General features: G+C 37.1%; 3 protein-coding genes across 5 annotated transcripts in view; 2 read left to right on the top strand and 1 right to left on the bottom strand.

The window, feature by feature from the left end:
* Window positions 1-5,345, top strand: part of ranbp3b (RAN binding protein 3b) — a 31,659-nt gene extending 26,314 nt beyond the window's left edge. For all 3 annotated transcript variants that reach the window (XM_039648970.2, XM_039648961.2, XM_039648943.2), the window contains 3 exons: window positions 1,721-1,863; window positions 2,847-3,045; window positions 5,168-5,345. In XM_039648970.2, the coding sequence (XP_039504904.2) occupies window positions 1,721-1,863; window positions 2,847-3,045; window positions 5,168-5,211 (386 nt within the window). In that variant the 3' untranslated portion in view covers window positions 5,212-5,345. The remainder of the gene's footprint in view (window positions 1-1,720; window positions 1,864-2,846; window positions 3,046-5,167) is intronic.
* Window positions 5,346-7,684: 2,339 nt separating this feature from the next.
* On the bottom strand, window positions 7,685-12,875 carry capsla (calcyphosine like a). Its single transcript, XM_039649358.2, has 6 exons — window positions 12,813-12,875; window positions 12,366-12,464; window positions 12,120-12,243; window positions 11,226-11,403; window positions 10,526-10,735; window positions 7,685-7,910 (listed from the first exon to the last, which is right to left on the bottom strand). Exons 3-6 carry the CDS (start codon window positions 12,194-12,196, stop codon window positions 7,809-7,811), a joined length of 567 nt encoding a protein of 188 aa, XP_039505292.1. The 5' UTR covers window positions 12,197-12,243; window positions 12,366-12,464; window positions 12,813-12,875; the 3' UTR covers window positions 7,685-7,808.
* LOC148981514 (uncharacterized) lies at window positions 8,055-9,854 on the top strand (the record flags this gene model as incomplete). The annotated part of the gene is made up of 1 exon (XM_089131550.1): window positions 8,055-9,854. A coding segment is annotated over one exon (1,728 nt), but the record flags the coding sequence as incomplete, so codon positions are not given.
* Window positions 12,876-14,672: the final 1,797 nt, after the last annotated feature.

Genomic DNA, 14,672 nt, shown 5'->3' with positions numbered 1-14,672 from the left:
TATAATGGACTTCAATGGGAACCAAACGGTCCAACCGAGGTCCAAACGACAGTTAATAACAGTTTCAGTGCAGCTTCAAATGTCTTTAAACGACACCAGACGATGAATAAGGGTCTTATCATGCGAAACGATCGGTTATTTCAAAGCTTATTCCAAAAATGTAACTTTTCAAAGGACAAATGCTAGCCTTGTAATATACTGTGAGGCGCGTTTGTAACGTCACGTAATACGTAATTACGTTCAAAAGGTCACGGGCGACGTAGCCGGAAGTACAGAATCAAAATCGTCCGACATCGTTGTTTTACCTTTTAATTCCTTTTTTGTAAACGGCGTTTGAGTTAGTTTGCACTATGCGTTCAACTTGTAAACACTGACTCTGTACTTCTGGCTATACGTCGCCCGTGACCTTTTGAACGTAATTACGTATTACGTGACGTTACAAACGCGCCTCACAGAATAGAGCAAGGCTAGCATTTGTCCTTAGAAAAGTTACATTTTTGGAATAAGCTTTGATATAACCGATCGTTTCGCATGATAAGACCCTTATTCATCGTCTGGTGTCGTTTAAAGACATTTGAAGCTGCATCTGAAACAGTTATTAACTGTCGTTTGGACCTCGGTTAGACCTGGTTCCCATGGAAGTCCATTATAAGGAGAAAAATCCTGGAATGTTTTCATCAAAAACCTTAATTTCTTTTCGACTGAAGAAAGAAAGACATGGACATCTTGGATGACATGGGGGCGAGTAAATTATCAGCAAAAGTTTTTTCAAAAGTGAACTAATCCTTTAATAATGCATCTGTGATTGTGTGTGGTGTACAGAAAGAAATAATTTGCAATATTCGTCCAATATGTACGTCTCATTGCACCAATTCCACTAAGAAAATCAGTAAAAATAATACAATACATGTATTCAACTTGAAAATTAGGGATGGGCAACGATTAATCGCATCCAAAATAAAAGTTTGTGTTTACATAATATATGTGTGTGTAGTGTGTATAATTAATTTGTATATATAAATACACACATGCATGTATATATTTAAGAAATATGTGCATGTGTATATGTTTTATATATATTTATTCACAACTAATATTATATATAAATATAAATATTTGATATATTAATAACACATTTTTCTTAAATATATGTGTGTGAATTTTTATATACAAAATAATTATACACACTACACACACATATATTATGTAAACACAAACTTTTATTTTGGATGCGATTAATCGTTGCCCATCCCTAATCAAAATACAGTAGTACATAGAATAAACAAACACTCAAAACACTAGCGTCTGGTGATGACTCATCACATTAGTTCGACACATTACGGCCGAAATAAACAGTAAATTACCGTTCACGTGCACAACACATATTATTGTGGTTTAAATATATATTAGAATATCGTGCAAAAGTTCATTTATTTCAGTAATTCAACTTAAAAGGTGAAACTAATATATTATATAGACTCATTACATGCAAAGTGAGATATTTCAAGCCTTTATTTGTTATAATTTTGATGATTATGGTTTACAGCTTATGAAACCCCAAATTCAAAATTAGAATATTGTGAAAAGGTTTTCATATCTGTAAGCCATAATCATCAAAATTATAACAAATGAATGCTTGAAATATCTCACTTTGCATGTAATGAGTCTATATAATATATTAAAGCTTCGTCTTTCTCATCTTCCTCCGTGTGTTTTGCAGTGATGCGTACGCAGGGCAGTCTGCGATTGATTCTCAACACGAAGCTTTGGCCTCAGATGCAGGTGGATAAAGCCAGTGAGAAAAGCGTTCGTATCACAGCCATGGACACCGAGGACCAGGGAGTCAAGGTCTTCCTCATATCGGTATGACGGACACCTCCATAACGCCTCACACAAGAAGGGGATTGGTATTTAGTTGTATTTGTCAGTGAATTAATGCAAAGGTAACATGCATAACTTGCTTTAAAAGTTACATTTTTGTATCAGGTTTTCTTGTCGATTTAATAAATTATTTATCTTCATAAAATGCATTTATTTTAGTTAAAATCATATTTATTTTTTAATATTTAGAATCAAAAGTAATATATTTCACTTGTATTTTTAATTGCAATTATTTTAATTTTTATATAAAAAGGAATTTCTTAATTTTAATTATCTTATTTTTTCTGAATGTATTTTAATTGATCAATAATAAATATTTTCATTCTTTTTTTTTTAAACAAATTTAAGATTTTTCTGATTGTGTCATGGAAAAAGCCCATTATTTACAGGCCTTATTAGTAGGGCTGTCAAACAATTATTCGCATCCAAAATAAACGTTTGTGTTTACATAGTTTACACACATGCTTGTATATATATAAGAAATATTTTCATGTATATAGATTTATATATAAATATTAATATTTTATATATAAATAATATAGTTTTCTTAAATATACATGCATGTGTGTGTATTTTTATATATATATATATATATATGTGTGTATTTATATTTATATATATATATATATACACAAAACAACTATACACTGTGCACCCACATAAATTATGTAAACACAAACTTTTATTTTGGATGCAATTAATCGTTTGACAGCCCTACTTATTAGTCAATGAAATCAAGTGATAGACATTTGCACGAGGATATGTATGAGAATGTAAATTTTACACGCTAATTATTCTCAGCTTTAAGATATTGCATCCATTATAAATTGTTTTGTGTGTGCACTGCAGTCTATAAAATAATTTTTCCATTAATCATCCAGTCCTTGTACATTCATCAGGGACTGGGAAAGTCATGCAGATGTTGTTTTTGGGAACCCTGCATGATCTGTGATGTGTGTCCTCAGGCGAGCTCTAAAGATGCGGGTCAGCTGGCCGCCGCTCTACACCACCGGATCCTGGCCCTGAGGAGTCGTGTGGAGCCGGACACTGAGAACACACCCGCCCCGGCAGAACCAGAGATCCCACAGTCAAGCGACGACGACGAACCCACTAACAACAGCAGCGCCACCAACTCCACCGGCACGGGGAACTCCACCAGCAGCGGTACGACTCTTTCATTTGACTGCGTTTCACCACAACGTATAAAGCATTTGTCTCTGCAAAGCACTTTTTCACTTTTATGCTCATAATTTGAAACATTTAGAGTGCATCATTTATTTGAATACAGAAAGTACAGGAGGTTTTTAAATATATATTCATATTTTTAAGTTTGCATATTACGGGACTTTTAATTGTAAAGAAGCCTAAAATACACAGTCTTTACTTCTTACAAAAATTAATAAACATATTACACATTGTTAGCTAATGCATAACTAAATATTATCAAACAAGGCTTTAGATGGATCATTTTGATAACACTTTCTATTTAACATGAACAAACAATGAATAATAGTTCTACAGTATTTATTGATCTTGTTAATTTCAACATTTGCTGACACTCTTAAAATCAAGTTGTATCTTATTATTTTTTTAATGGACTAGTTAACATGAACAGACTGAGCCATCTGACCAATCAGAGCAGAGTAGACCAATCACTACAGACTGGACCATCTGACCAATCAGAGCAGAGTAGACCAATCACTACAGACTGAGCCATCTGACCAATCAGAGCAGAGTAGACCAATCACTACAGACTGGGCCATCTGACCAATCAGAGCAGAGTAGACCAATCACTACAGACTGAGCCATCTGACCAATCAGAGCAGAGTAGACCAATCACTACAGACTGGGCCATCTGACCAATCAGAGCAGAGTAGACCAATCACTACAGACTGGGCCATCTGACCAATCAGAGCAGAGTAGACCAATCACTACAGACTGGGCCATCTGACCAATCAGAGCAGAGTAGACCAATCACTACAGACTGGGCCATCTGACCAATCAGAGCAGAGCAGACCAATCACTACAGACTGGGCCATCTGACCAATCAGAGCAGAGTAGACCAATCACAACAGACTGGGCCATCTGACCAATCAGAGCAGAGTAGACCAATCACAACAGACTGGGCCATCTGACCAATCAGAGCAGAGTAGACCAATCACTACAGACTGGGCCATCTGACCAATCAGAGCAGAGTAGACCAATCACTACAGACTGGGCCATCTGACCAATCAGAGCAGAGTAGACCAATCACTGCAGACTGGGCCATCTGACCAATCAGAGCAGAGCAGACCAATCACTACAGACTGGGCCATCTGACCAATCAGAGCAGAGTAGACCAATCACAACTGACTGGGCCATCTGACCAATCAGAGCAGAGTAGACCAATCACTACAGACTGGGCCATCTGACCAATCAGAGCAGAGTAGACCAATCACTACAGACTGGGCCATCTGACCAATCAGAGCAGAGTGGACCAATTACAACAGACTGGGCCATCTGACCAATCAGAGCAGAGTCGACCAATCACTACAGACTGAGCCATCTGACCAATCAGAGCAGAGTAGACCAATCACAACAGACTGAGCCATCTGACCAATCAGAGCAGAGTAGTCCAATTACAACAGACTGGGCCATCTGACCAATCACAACAGACTGGGCCATCTGACCAATCAGAGCAGAGTGGACCAATCACTACAGACTGGGCCATCTGACCAATCAGAGCAGAGTAGACCAATCACAACAGACTGGCCATCTGACCAATCAGAGCAGAGTAGTCCAATCACAACAGACTGGGCCATCTGACCAATCACAACAGACTGAGCCATCTGACCAATCAGAGCAGAGTAGACCAATCACTACAGACTGGGCCATCTGACCAATCAGAGCAGAGTAGACCAATCACGACAGACTGGGCCATCTGACCAATCAGAGCAGAGTAGACCAATCACTACAGACTGGGCCATCTGACCAATCAGAGCAGAGTAGACCAATCACAACAGACTGGGCCATCTGACCAATCAGAGCAGAGTAGACCAATCACAACAGACTGGGCCATCTGACCAATCAGAGCAGAGTGGACTCAGAAAGCAGGGATTTAGAGAGACTGACCTTTCTGAAAGGGTTCAATCAAGGATTGAATGTACTGTAGGAGACTCAAAAACAAAATTAGGAACCTTTAAAAAAATACTGTAATAATATCCCAAATATTCAGTAATTAAAAAACTGAACAGCCGCTTGTTTTACTGTATATTTGTGAGTTGAGCTCCTCTGTGTTCTCTCTCAGGTAACTGTGAGAACAGCGAGACCCCAGCGGGCGAGAGCACATAGCATCATGAAGCTCTGCTCCAGCCACAGCCGCCCACCTCAGCGCAGGCATCTCTGCGGACAGCCCAGTCAGACCGGTCCGAGGACCCCTGGGACTCACCCAAACTTCTGTAGTTCATTTTCCCCTCCAACATTTATTGTAAATCTGGAGCTTTTTTTTTTTTTTATCGTTTCATTTGTTTTTAGTTGTTGTTTTTTTTCCTCTTGGACTGCAAATAAACAAATTAAAAAGACAACAAAAAAAGAAAAAAGGAGAAAAAAAAATCGAGACTTTTCCATGTATGGCTTTGGACTTGGTTGCTCATCATATTGATGAGTGTGAGGGTGTTTCTCTCTCCGTTTAAGACACGGAATCGACAAGACTGCAGTTTCTACCGTGGGACCGTTTTTTACTCATTCGCTCTGTCTCTCTCTCTATCTCTCTCGGCTTCAGACCACTTCATCGTGACCTCGCCGCATCATCACACTTATCGGCCAACCAGCTGGCCGGTAGCATCAGTCACCTGACCTATATCCCCTGTGTTCGGTGTAGTTGTACCATTTTCTGATTTCTGCCAGAGCGTCTCCTGGATGTTCACTTTCCAGGACATGATGACACTTTTACTAGTCTGCTAAGATGGTAGTTAGATTTCTCATCGGTGTTAACCAATAAAGGACTGAACCAGCACACGGACCCGTGCTGTAGTCAACCTGTTTCTAGACCTCGCCCCTGTAAAAGAGGAAAATCGTCTCTTCACACATCAAATTGAGTTGTGTAGCTTCGATAATGTTTAATATTTCTTTTTTTAGTTGAACTGATGAGAATTTAACATTTAAAGCAGCGTCTCTGTATGTTTTTATTTTCCATATTCTGAGGGTTTGTATTGTTTTGGCCTTTTTTTTTTTAAATATTGATTTACTATATTAACTTTTTATCCATTTTCATGTTGTTTGGAGATGATATTTCTTCGTGTGTTGGAAGTTTGAGTGCATTTAGACAGGAAAAAAAAGGAAAAAAAAAAAACTTGTACCCTTGAATGTTCTGTAAATTTCTATGCGTATATTATCACTTACTAGCACACCATGTCTCCAAACTCCTTTACAAAATAAATAGTAATATCAAAGTAAAAAAAAAAAAAAAAAAAAGATGAAACATTTGAAATAAATTTTTGTCTTATGTCAAATCGTGGGCTTCACTTTCTCACAAGGAAGAATCATGTGATTTATCTTTATGAGGTTATGGTGATTTATTGCAGTTTTTAAATTTATGGGATAAGCATCCAAAGTTTAAAGAAAATGTATTTTGCATAATGGAAATATCTTCACAATGCAAACTTCTTAATAGTTTAAAAAAGAAAAATTAGAATATCGTGCTAATTCAAGTTAATTTCAACTTAAAAGATGAAACTAATATATTATATAGACTCATTACATGCAAAGTGAGATATTTCAAGCCTTTATTTGAAATATAAAGCCTTTTCACAATATTTTAATTTTGACTTTTGGGTTTTCATAAGCCATAATCATCAAAATTATAACAAATAAAAGCTTGAAATATCTCACTTTGCATGTAACGAGTTTCACCTTTTAAGTTGAATTACTGAAATAAATGAACTTTTGCAGGATTTTCTAATTTTTTGAGTTTCACCTGATGTATACTACCGTTCAAAAGTTTGGGGTGAGATTTTTATTTTATTTCATCTCATACTCGAGGTTGCATTTATTTGATCAAAATATTAAAAACAATTGTAATGTTGTGATATTTAAAAGTATTTAAAAATGCAGTCTTCGGTGTCACATGATCCTTCAGAAATCACTCTAATATGATGATTTGCTGCTCAAGAAACATGTCTGATTATTATCAATGTTGAAAACAGTTGTGCTGCTTCATATTTTTGTGGAAACCGTAATCTTTGATGAATAGAACATTGAAACGAACAGCATTTTTTTTTTAAATAGACTCTTTTGTAACATTATAAATGTCTTTACTCTCACTTTCGATCAATTGAATGCATTCTTGCTGAATAAACAGTGTTTTCTTTTTACAGACCCTAAACGTTTGAATGGTAGTGTATTTAGTTTGGTTAGAATTGCCAATTGCTAGTTGGTTGACAAAACTCTGTGTAGTGAGTATCACTTTTGTTCTACTTGTTTTAATTGAATCAATAATCAGACTTTTTTTTTTTTTTTACCTAAAATGAATTATGACATTGAGGTGTCATGTTGTGAATGTTCAGCAGATGGCGACAAACTCAAACATTACTGCACAGTTTCCAGCCTTTCCAGCTGGTGCCATTTAACAACTGATTGAACGGTGTTTGTCAGAAATCAATAAAGCTCTTCTGAAGCTGACGTCTGACAAACCCAGATTTTGACTGGCTCTCACGCTGTTTACTTTCGTGTCCGGGGGTCAAAAGTCAACCAGAATCAGATGGTTTTGTTGTGAGAGGGTCTTCGACTTCTGGGAACAAGTAATGTGTGAATCATTAAGACGAGGTGTAGCAGTCAAAAACCTTTAATTAGACATGATTTCTACATGTAAATAGTTTACAATCTGCACTATTTCAATGTTATTTCTAATGACAAATCGAATGCGTTTGATTGGCGAGCGATGATGATGACTACAGCTTCCATGCGTTCTTCATCATGGTGATGAAATACTCGTCGCTGTCAATAGAAGCGCTGACCCCACTGTAGTAGTTCACAAACTCCTCCAGCGTCACCTATCACAGGAAGAGAAAAAGGTGTGTTCATGGCATGTTGTAATTTAGACTTTTATTCACATTTAACTTTAATTTTAACTTTAATGTGTTAATACATCAACTTTAACTTTAACTTTACTAGCACATCAGTTGTGATAAATCACTTTTGAGCTTCTGCGAGAACCAATGAGGTTCATTCTCGAGTTACGCATCACATTTGAGCTTCTGCGAGAACCAATGAGGTTCATTCTCGAGTTACGCATCACATTTGAGCTTCTGCGAGAACCAATGAGGTTCATTCTCGAGTTACGCATCACGTTTGAGCTTCTGCGAGAACCAATGAGGTTCATTCTCATGTTACGCATCACGTTTGAGCTTCTGCGAGAACCAATGAGGTTCGTTCTCGTGTTACGCATCACGTTTGAGCTTCTGCGAGAACCAATGAGGTTCGTTCTCGTGTTACGCATCACGTTTGAGCTTCTGCGAGAACCAATGAGGTTCATTCTCGAGTTACGCATCACGTTTGAGCTTCAGCAAGAACCAATGAGGTTCATTCTCGAGTTACGCATCACGTTTGAGCTTCTGCGAGAACCAATGAGGTTCATTCTCGAGTTACGCATCACGTTTGAGCTTCAGCGAGAACCAATGAGGTTCATTCTCGAGTTACGCATCACGTTTGAGCTTCTGCGAGAACCAATGAGGTTCATTCTCGAGTTACGCATCACGTTTGAGCTTCAGCAAGAACCAATGAGGTTCATTCTCGTGTTACGCATCACGTTTGAGCTTCTGCGACAACCAATGAGGTTCATTCTCGAGTTACGCATCACGTTTGAGCTTCTGCGAGAACCAATGAGGTTCATTCTCGTGTTACGCATCACGTTTGAGCTTCTGCGAGAACCAATGAGGTTCATTCTCATATTACGCATCACGTTTGAGCTTCTGCGAGAACCAATGAGGTTCATTCTCCTGTTACGCATCACGTTTGAGCTTCTGCGAGAACCAATGAGGTTCATTCTCGTGTTACGCATCACTTTTGAGCTTCTGCGAGAACCAATGAGGTTCATTCTCGTGTTACGCATCACTTTTGAGCTTCGGCAAGAACCAATGAGGTTCATTCTCGTGTTACGCATCACGTTTGAGCTTCTGCGAGAACCAATGAGGTTCATTCTCGTGTTACGCATCACTTTTGAGCTTCTGCGAGAACCAATGAGGTTCATTCTCGTGTTACGCATCACTTTTGAGCTTCGGCAAGAACCAATGAGGTTCATTCTCGTGTTACGCATCACGTTTGAGCTTCTGCGAGAACCAATGAGGTTCATTCTCGTGTTACGCATCACTTTTGAGCTTCGGCAAGAACCAATGAGGTTCATTCTCGTGTTACGCATCACGTTTGAGCTTCGGCAAGAACCAATGAGGTTCATTCTCGTGTTACGCATCACTTTTGAGCTTCTGCGAGAACCAATGAGGTTCATTCTCGTGTTACGCATCACTTTTGAGCTTCGGCAAGAACCAATGAGGTTCATTCTCGTGTTACGCATCACGTTTGAGCTTCTGCGAGAACCAATGAGGTTCATTCTCGTGTTACGCATCACTTTTGAGCTTCGGCAAGAACCAATGAGGTTCATTCTCGTGTTACGCATCACGTTTGAGCTTCGGCAAGAACCAGTGAGATTCATTCTCATAATACGCATCACTTTTGAGCTTCTGCAAGAACCAATGAAATTAATTCTTGTGTTACGCACGAATTTTGAGCTTCTGCAGGAACCAATGAGGTTCATTCTCGTATTACGCATCACGTTTGAGCTTCGGCAAGAACCAATGAGGTTCATTCTCGTATTACGCATCACGTTTGAGCTTCTGCAAGAGGTTTGCATGTCAAGCAGGTTTGGTTGAGCTTCTGTTTATGTTTTCTGATCAATTTTATATGGGAATAAAAACCTAAATTAAATCTTTTCATAATATATAGTGATCAAGTCTCTTAATAATTTGTATATAAAATATATGAAAGAATTGTATTAATTTATAAAAGTTATTAATTTCTTAAATTAATTTGTCTTTAGTAACCGTTTTGTTTTTGTCATATATTTTAAATTTAGTAGCATAAGCAACGAAAAAAGGGGTAGGTACAGTAAGTTAAAAGTTAAAATCTCTGCCACATTAAAAAAAAACAGCTAAATGAAATCATAACTTTAGTTAATTATGAGACTAAAAAAAATAAACATAAAATTCTATATTTTATAAGTCTTAAAAAATATGACAGTCATAATTATGAAATGAAAAGTGACAAAGTCATGAGATTTTTTTTAAAATGAAGACAAAAAATCATAAATTCAGATTTAAAAAGTCACAGTCGAAATTATGACAAACAATTAAATTACATATTAGGTCATAATCATAAGATCTTCAGCAGTTTTATAGCAACTGTTTTGTTTTTGTATCTTTTTGCATAGCTAGATATGCTTTTAGTAGTGGAAGTGATGCTTATGAAAAAGCTTCGGCCTACACCTTTTCGGTTAATATAATGTACAATTAGTATGGTATTGTGTATGAGGAATAAAATGAACGCTCATGATGATGATGATGATGATAGTAATATCTAATCTCCAGACACTTATTAAGACTGTAAATGCAGGAACCTTTCCATCCTTGTCGTACGGAGAGTCGAAGCTGTCGAGGAACGAGCGGAAGACTTGTTCTTCTGTCCACTCTCCGCTCTTGAATTTGGGGTGATGTTTGCTGTTGTAAACCCCCTGCAGATCTTCTACAGTCACAACACCGTCGCCTGTCTTATCAAGCTTCTGGAAAGCCTGACCGATCACCTGCCTCCGCGCACTCGACATGGGCGGCTGAAGCAAAGACACGGATTCAAGTGGTTGGTATATTTCACTGTGGATTTGGCAAATCAGTTGAAATTTCGGTGCAGGCTTTGCTAAAATACTTTTACTGCAAGTTATGGACCCGACGATAAATTCTGATTATTCATTCTGATGCCTGATCTGTGATCAGTAATTTCTGATAATGATTCATGCACAGACAGAGGTTCTTCGTCTCAAAATCATTAAATTTAAGTCAGTAAATCAAGCCAGTGACTAAACGGTCAACTTTACATTGTTTCTCTTAGTAGCATAAAAGTAATTGGTTGTTTAAATTGTGATTAAAGAAGCGATCAAAAAACGCTCATAACTGGAGCTGTCAATCAAACAGCGCGAGTTTATCTGTGACGGAGTTCTGGACTCATGCTTCAACTTCAATTATAATCAATGACGCTGTCTACACTGCATATTGAATCTCTTATTTACATTTCTGCATCCTGGAAAGGTTTGTGTAGTTTCTTACCCTTAGTTTCTCCAGAAACTCATCAAAGTTGAGGGTGCCGCTTCCATCCTTGTCCATCAGGGAAAAGATCATTTGTGCTTTGTCCTTCCCCACGGACACGCCGTAGTTCTCCAGCCCCTTCTGAAACTCCTGGAAGTCCAGAGATTTACTGCCATCATCGTCCATAATGCGGAACGTCCTGGAAACAATATTTATGTTCGTAGTTTAAATGTTCGACTTCGACATATTTTAACCCTCTTGTTTGAACCCAAATTTGGGTCAAATATGGACAAACCCAAATGTTGGGTTAAAAATGTAATTTAAAATTATTTACTTTCAACTGTAATTTTTTTTAATTGCATTTTTAACCTTTAACCTATCAAATAATATTATATTAAAAAAATTTGATAATGTGACTTTAAGTCATAAGTATGGAAAAAAAAGTCAAAATTATGCGATGAAAAGTTGTAAATTGTGACTAAAGAGTACAAATTATGAATTAAAATGTCATAATTGACATACAATTTGAGATTATGACTTAAAACGTAGGAACAACAACTCAAAAATAAAGCAATTATTTTAGTACATAAAGTTAAACTAAATGAAAACACACACACACACACATAAAAAAATAATATAATACTGTATACATTTTTTTTTTTTTTTTTAAATGGTTTTCATTTCAGGTAACTAAACCCTGGGTCCCTATCACTGGTTCAGGCTTCCTGGAGTAACCTGAGGTTAATTATCTCATTATCTCAATATTAATAATTCATCAACAACAACTTTCCCATAACCAGACCTAAATGTTAACCACTACCCCTCATCCCCTCAATGTTTTCTCTCTCTTTGGAATTATAGGATTTACATTTACAACATTTATCATTTTTAAAGAGATCTGAATCTGTCCCTCACCTCCCGAGACCCTTGATCCCCGCGGAGCCCCTGTTGAGGCACTGCTGGCGGAGCTCGTTCACTGCATCTGTGGCCATTACTCTCTGGATCTGCAGTCTGTGCTCTCTTGCAGCTTCAGGTTGGGCTGTGAAATAAAAATATTCAAAATATTACAATTATTATACACAATAATTCTACTTTTAGACAAATCACAGCTTAATGTGAGCTTTTATTATATTGTACACTGGATGCATTTAAGATATTTACACCAAAGTCTTTTTCTGAAGTGAACTGAGGTCAGGTGGTCCTCAAGACGTCACGTACAAGGAAGTGCTTTGATGTTGGGCTCTGTTGGCCTAGCGATTTCTGTTGGTTTGGAAACATAAACTCAGAGAATGTCACCATGGCAAATGTAAACATAAACCGCCATAAAATAACGATTGTTACAGACGTTATATATTATTAATCTTTCTCTTGATATTTTATAATGAGCAAAACCCTAATCCCAAAATAACGCACTGCTATATAATCATCACATTTATCAGTATACATTTCAGTATGTGAGGAAATATTAAACAAGTTAAAAAAAAGAGAACAAAATATGAAGCTTATCTTTTAAGATAATTTCTTTTATCGTGTATAAAGTAAAAAAGTGGTTTAATATGGATATTAAGTTAAATTAAAATAGGCCTACATATAAAGGAAATATTATACCTGTATCAAGCGAGGGTCTCTGGAGGTGTGTGCAGTCTCTCATGTCTCTCAGGTGCACTTGCGCGTTTCTCCGCCCCTCCAAACCCAACTCTCCTTTTGATTGGCTGCAACGCGTGTCAATCATCACCTTCTGCGTTCATCGTCTATGTTAGCTAATATTTTTTTATTTTTTTATTTGATTAACATTTTAAACCTATCAATAGCCGAGTTTTAATTACCTTGGTGAGCATAGTTTTTGATTAAATACCAGAGTTAGGCAACTTCAATATAATTTCCGCCGTTGTTTTTTATATTATAAAACAATATCAATTCATATGGAATCACATTCAGAGTTTAATAAAAGTTCAATATATATATTGTACTAACAGTAACTCTATAACCATTTTAGCGGAAACTACCGGTACCAAAATAATTGTGTACAAGGCGGGAATAGTCGATCACGTGATGCTGAATCACCTGAACGTACGATTAGCTAAATGCTTCTCCAAAATATGGTCTACTGGTTTAAATCAGATAAAACCCTTCGTATTTACCACGGTAAACTACAACAAATAGCCTACAGGTAAAGAGAATTGTCTAAACAAACCCTATATTACTATGGACTAGTTTGTAGATTGAGGTAACTTAGTTTGTTAGTCAGTGGATAGAAACCTGTCAAAACCAGGTAATCTCATTCAAAAAAGTCCAAATTTACTGTCTCAAATCCTCAATGATAATTTTCATTTGGTTCACATTAGTAGTTTTTGATTGTGTTAGGCTATTTTGAAATATTATCCATTAATGTTCTTGACAGGTTTCATTAGTTTCAATGTCTTAATATGGTAAACAGCTCGAAGTGTTGGTGTTTTCTATTCAGATGTTTGTATTTACAGGAGAAGCAATTGAAATGCTATTAAGTGTTTTCATCTGTTGTAGAAGTGGAAAGAAACAGACGTGTTTACTGGTTTTTAACATAGACCAGCATTAGAGGTTCATTGGATTCATGTGCAGCACCAGTGATGATGATGATGATGATGATGATGATGTGGCCAGAACAGCCACAGGATGAAGTGACCAAATCTGACAAATCACCCTGCAATGAGGTAAGTGTTTACAGCCAATTAGCAACAGTTGTATTTGTGGTCATGTTCAAACCTATCAAGCTGCTCTGTTGATGTTTTCTCTGCACCAGTGACGGTATTAACATTAAGTGACAGGACATCTGATGCACAGAAGCCAATAGAATAGTAACACATCTGTTGGCATCCGTTGCTGCGTCTCAGTTCACCTACTTACATTACACCCTAAATTTTGTTAGGAAAAAGTACACACTTTCTGGTGTGTAGCAGACGAGTAGACAAGCTTTGGGAGTGGGACGCACTATCACCTCATACAATTGTCTGTAACATTTGCTCTTTGTCGCAGTAAACTGGCCTGTCAATCATCTTGTCTCAGTTAAAATCAACATTTATTTTCCTAGTGTCCCAGAGAGAAATGCAGAAGCACGTCATCAAGGCGTCTTTCCTGCGGAGACTCTCCTCATATTAATGCATAATGATGCATTTAAAATTTAATGGCCAAACAAATCTTTATAAAAGTCCACATTGTTATTGCAGATGAAATATAACACGGATAACATTAAATAAATTTTTTTTATCAGGTTAAACTTTGGTTAGTCACTCAAACCTTTATTTACTGTAGGTCGCGCATGTTTCGTAGTTTTTTTTAACACTTTTTACTCGTGTTTGTAGTTCCTCCTCCAAAACGCCGTCGTAGCCTATATACGATTCAATAGGTGTCATAATCGCACAGTCTACATACTGTACATGTCGTACCCAAGTTTATTAGCTCCATGTCATACAGTGTGATTTGTAATGATCA

This window comes from Pimephales promelas, chromosome 5 (assembly GCF_988280905.1).
Source record: "Pimephales promelas chromosome 5, fPimPro1.hap1.1, whole genome shotgun sequence".
Lineage (NCBI taxonomy): Eukaryota > Metazoa > Chordata > Actinopteri > Cypriniformes > Leuciscidae > Pimephales > Pimephales promelas.
Note: the sequence above shows the minus strand (reverse complement) of the source record. Positions and strands in the feature narration are given on the sequence as shown.

Excerpts from the sequence above, each read along its gene's own strand:
- capsla (XM_039649358.2), bottom strand. The coding sequence starts at position 12,196 with ATGGCCACAGATGCAGTGAACGAGCTCCGCCAGCAGTGCCTCAACAGG. Across the intron at positions 11,404-12,119 it reads GGGATCAAGGGTCTCGGGAG|GACGTTCCGCATTATGGACG; the intron begins GTGAGGGACAGA and ends TATTGTTTCCAG. Across the intron at positions 10,736-11,225 it reads AGTTTCTGGAGAAACTAAGG|CCGCCCATGTCGAGTGCGCG; the intron begins GTAAGAAACTAC and ends TCTTTGCTTCAG.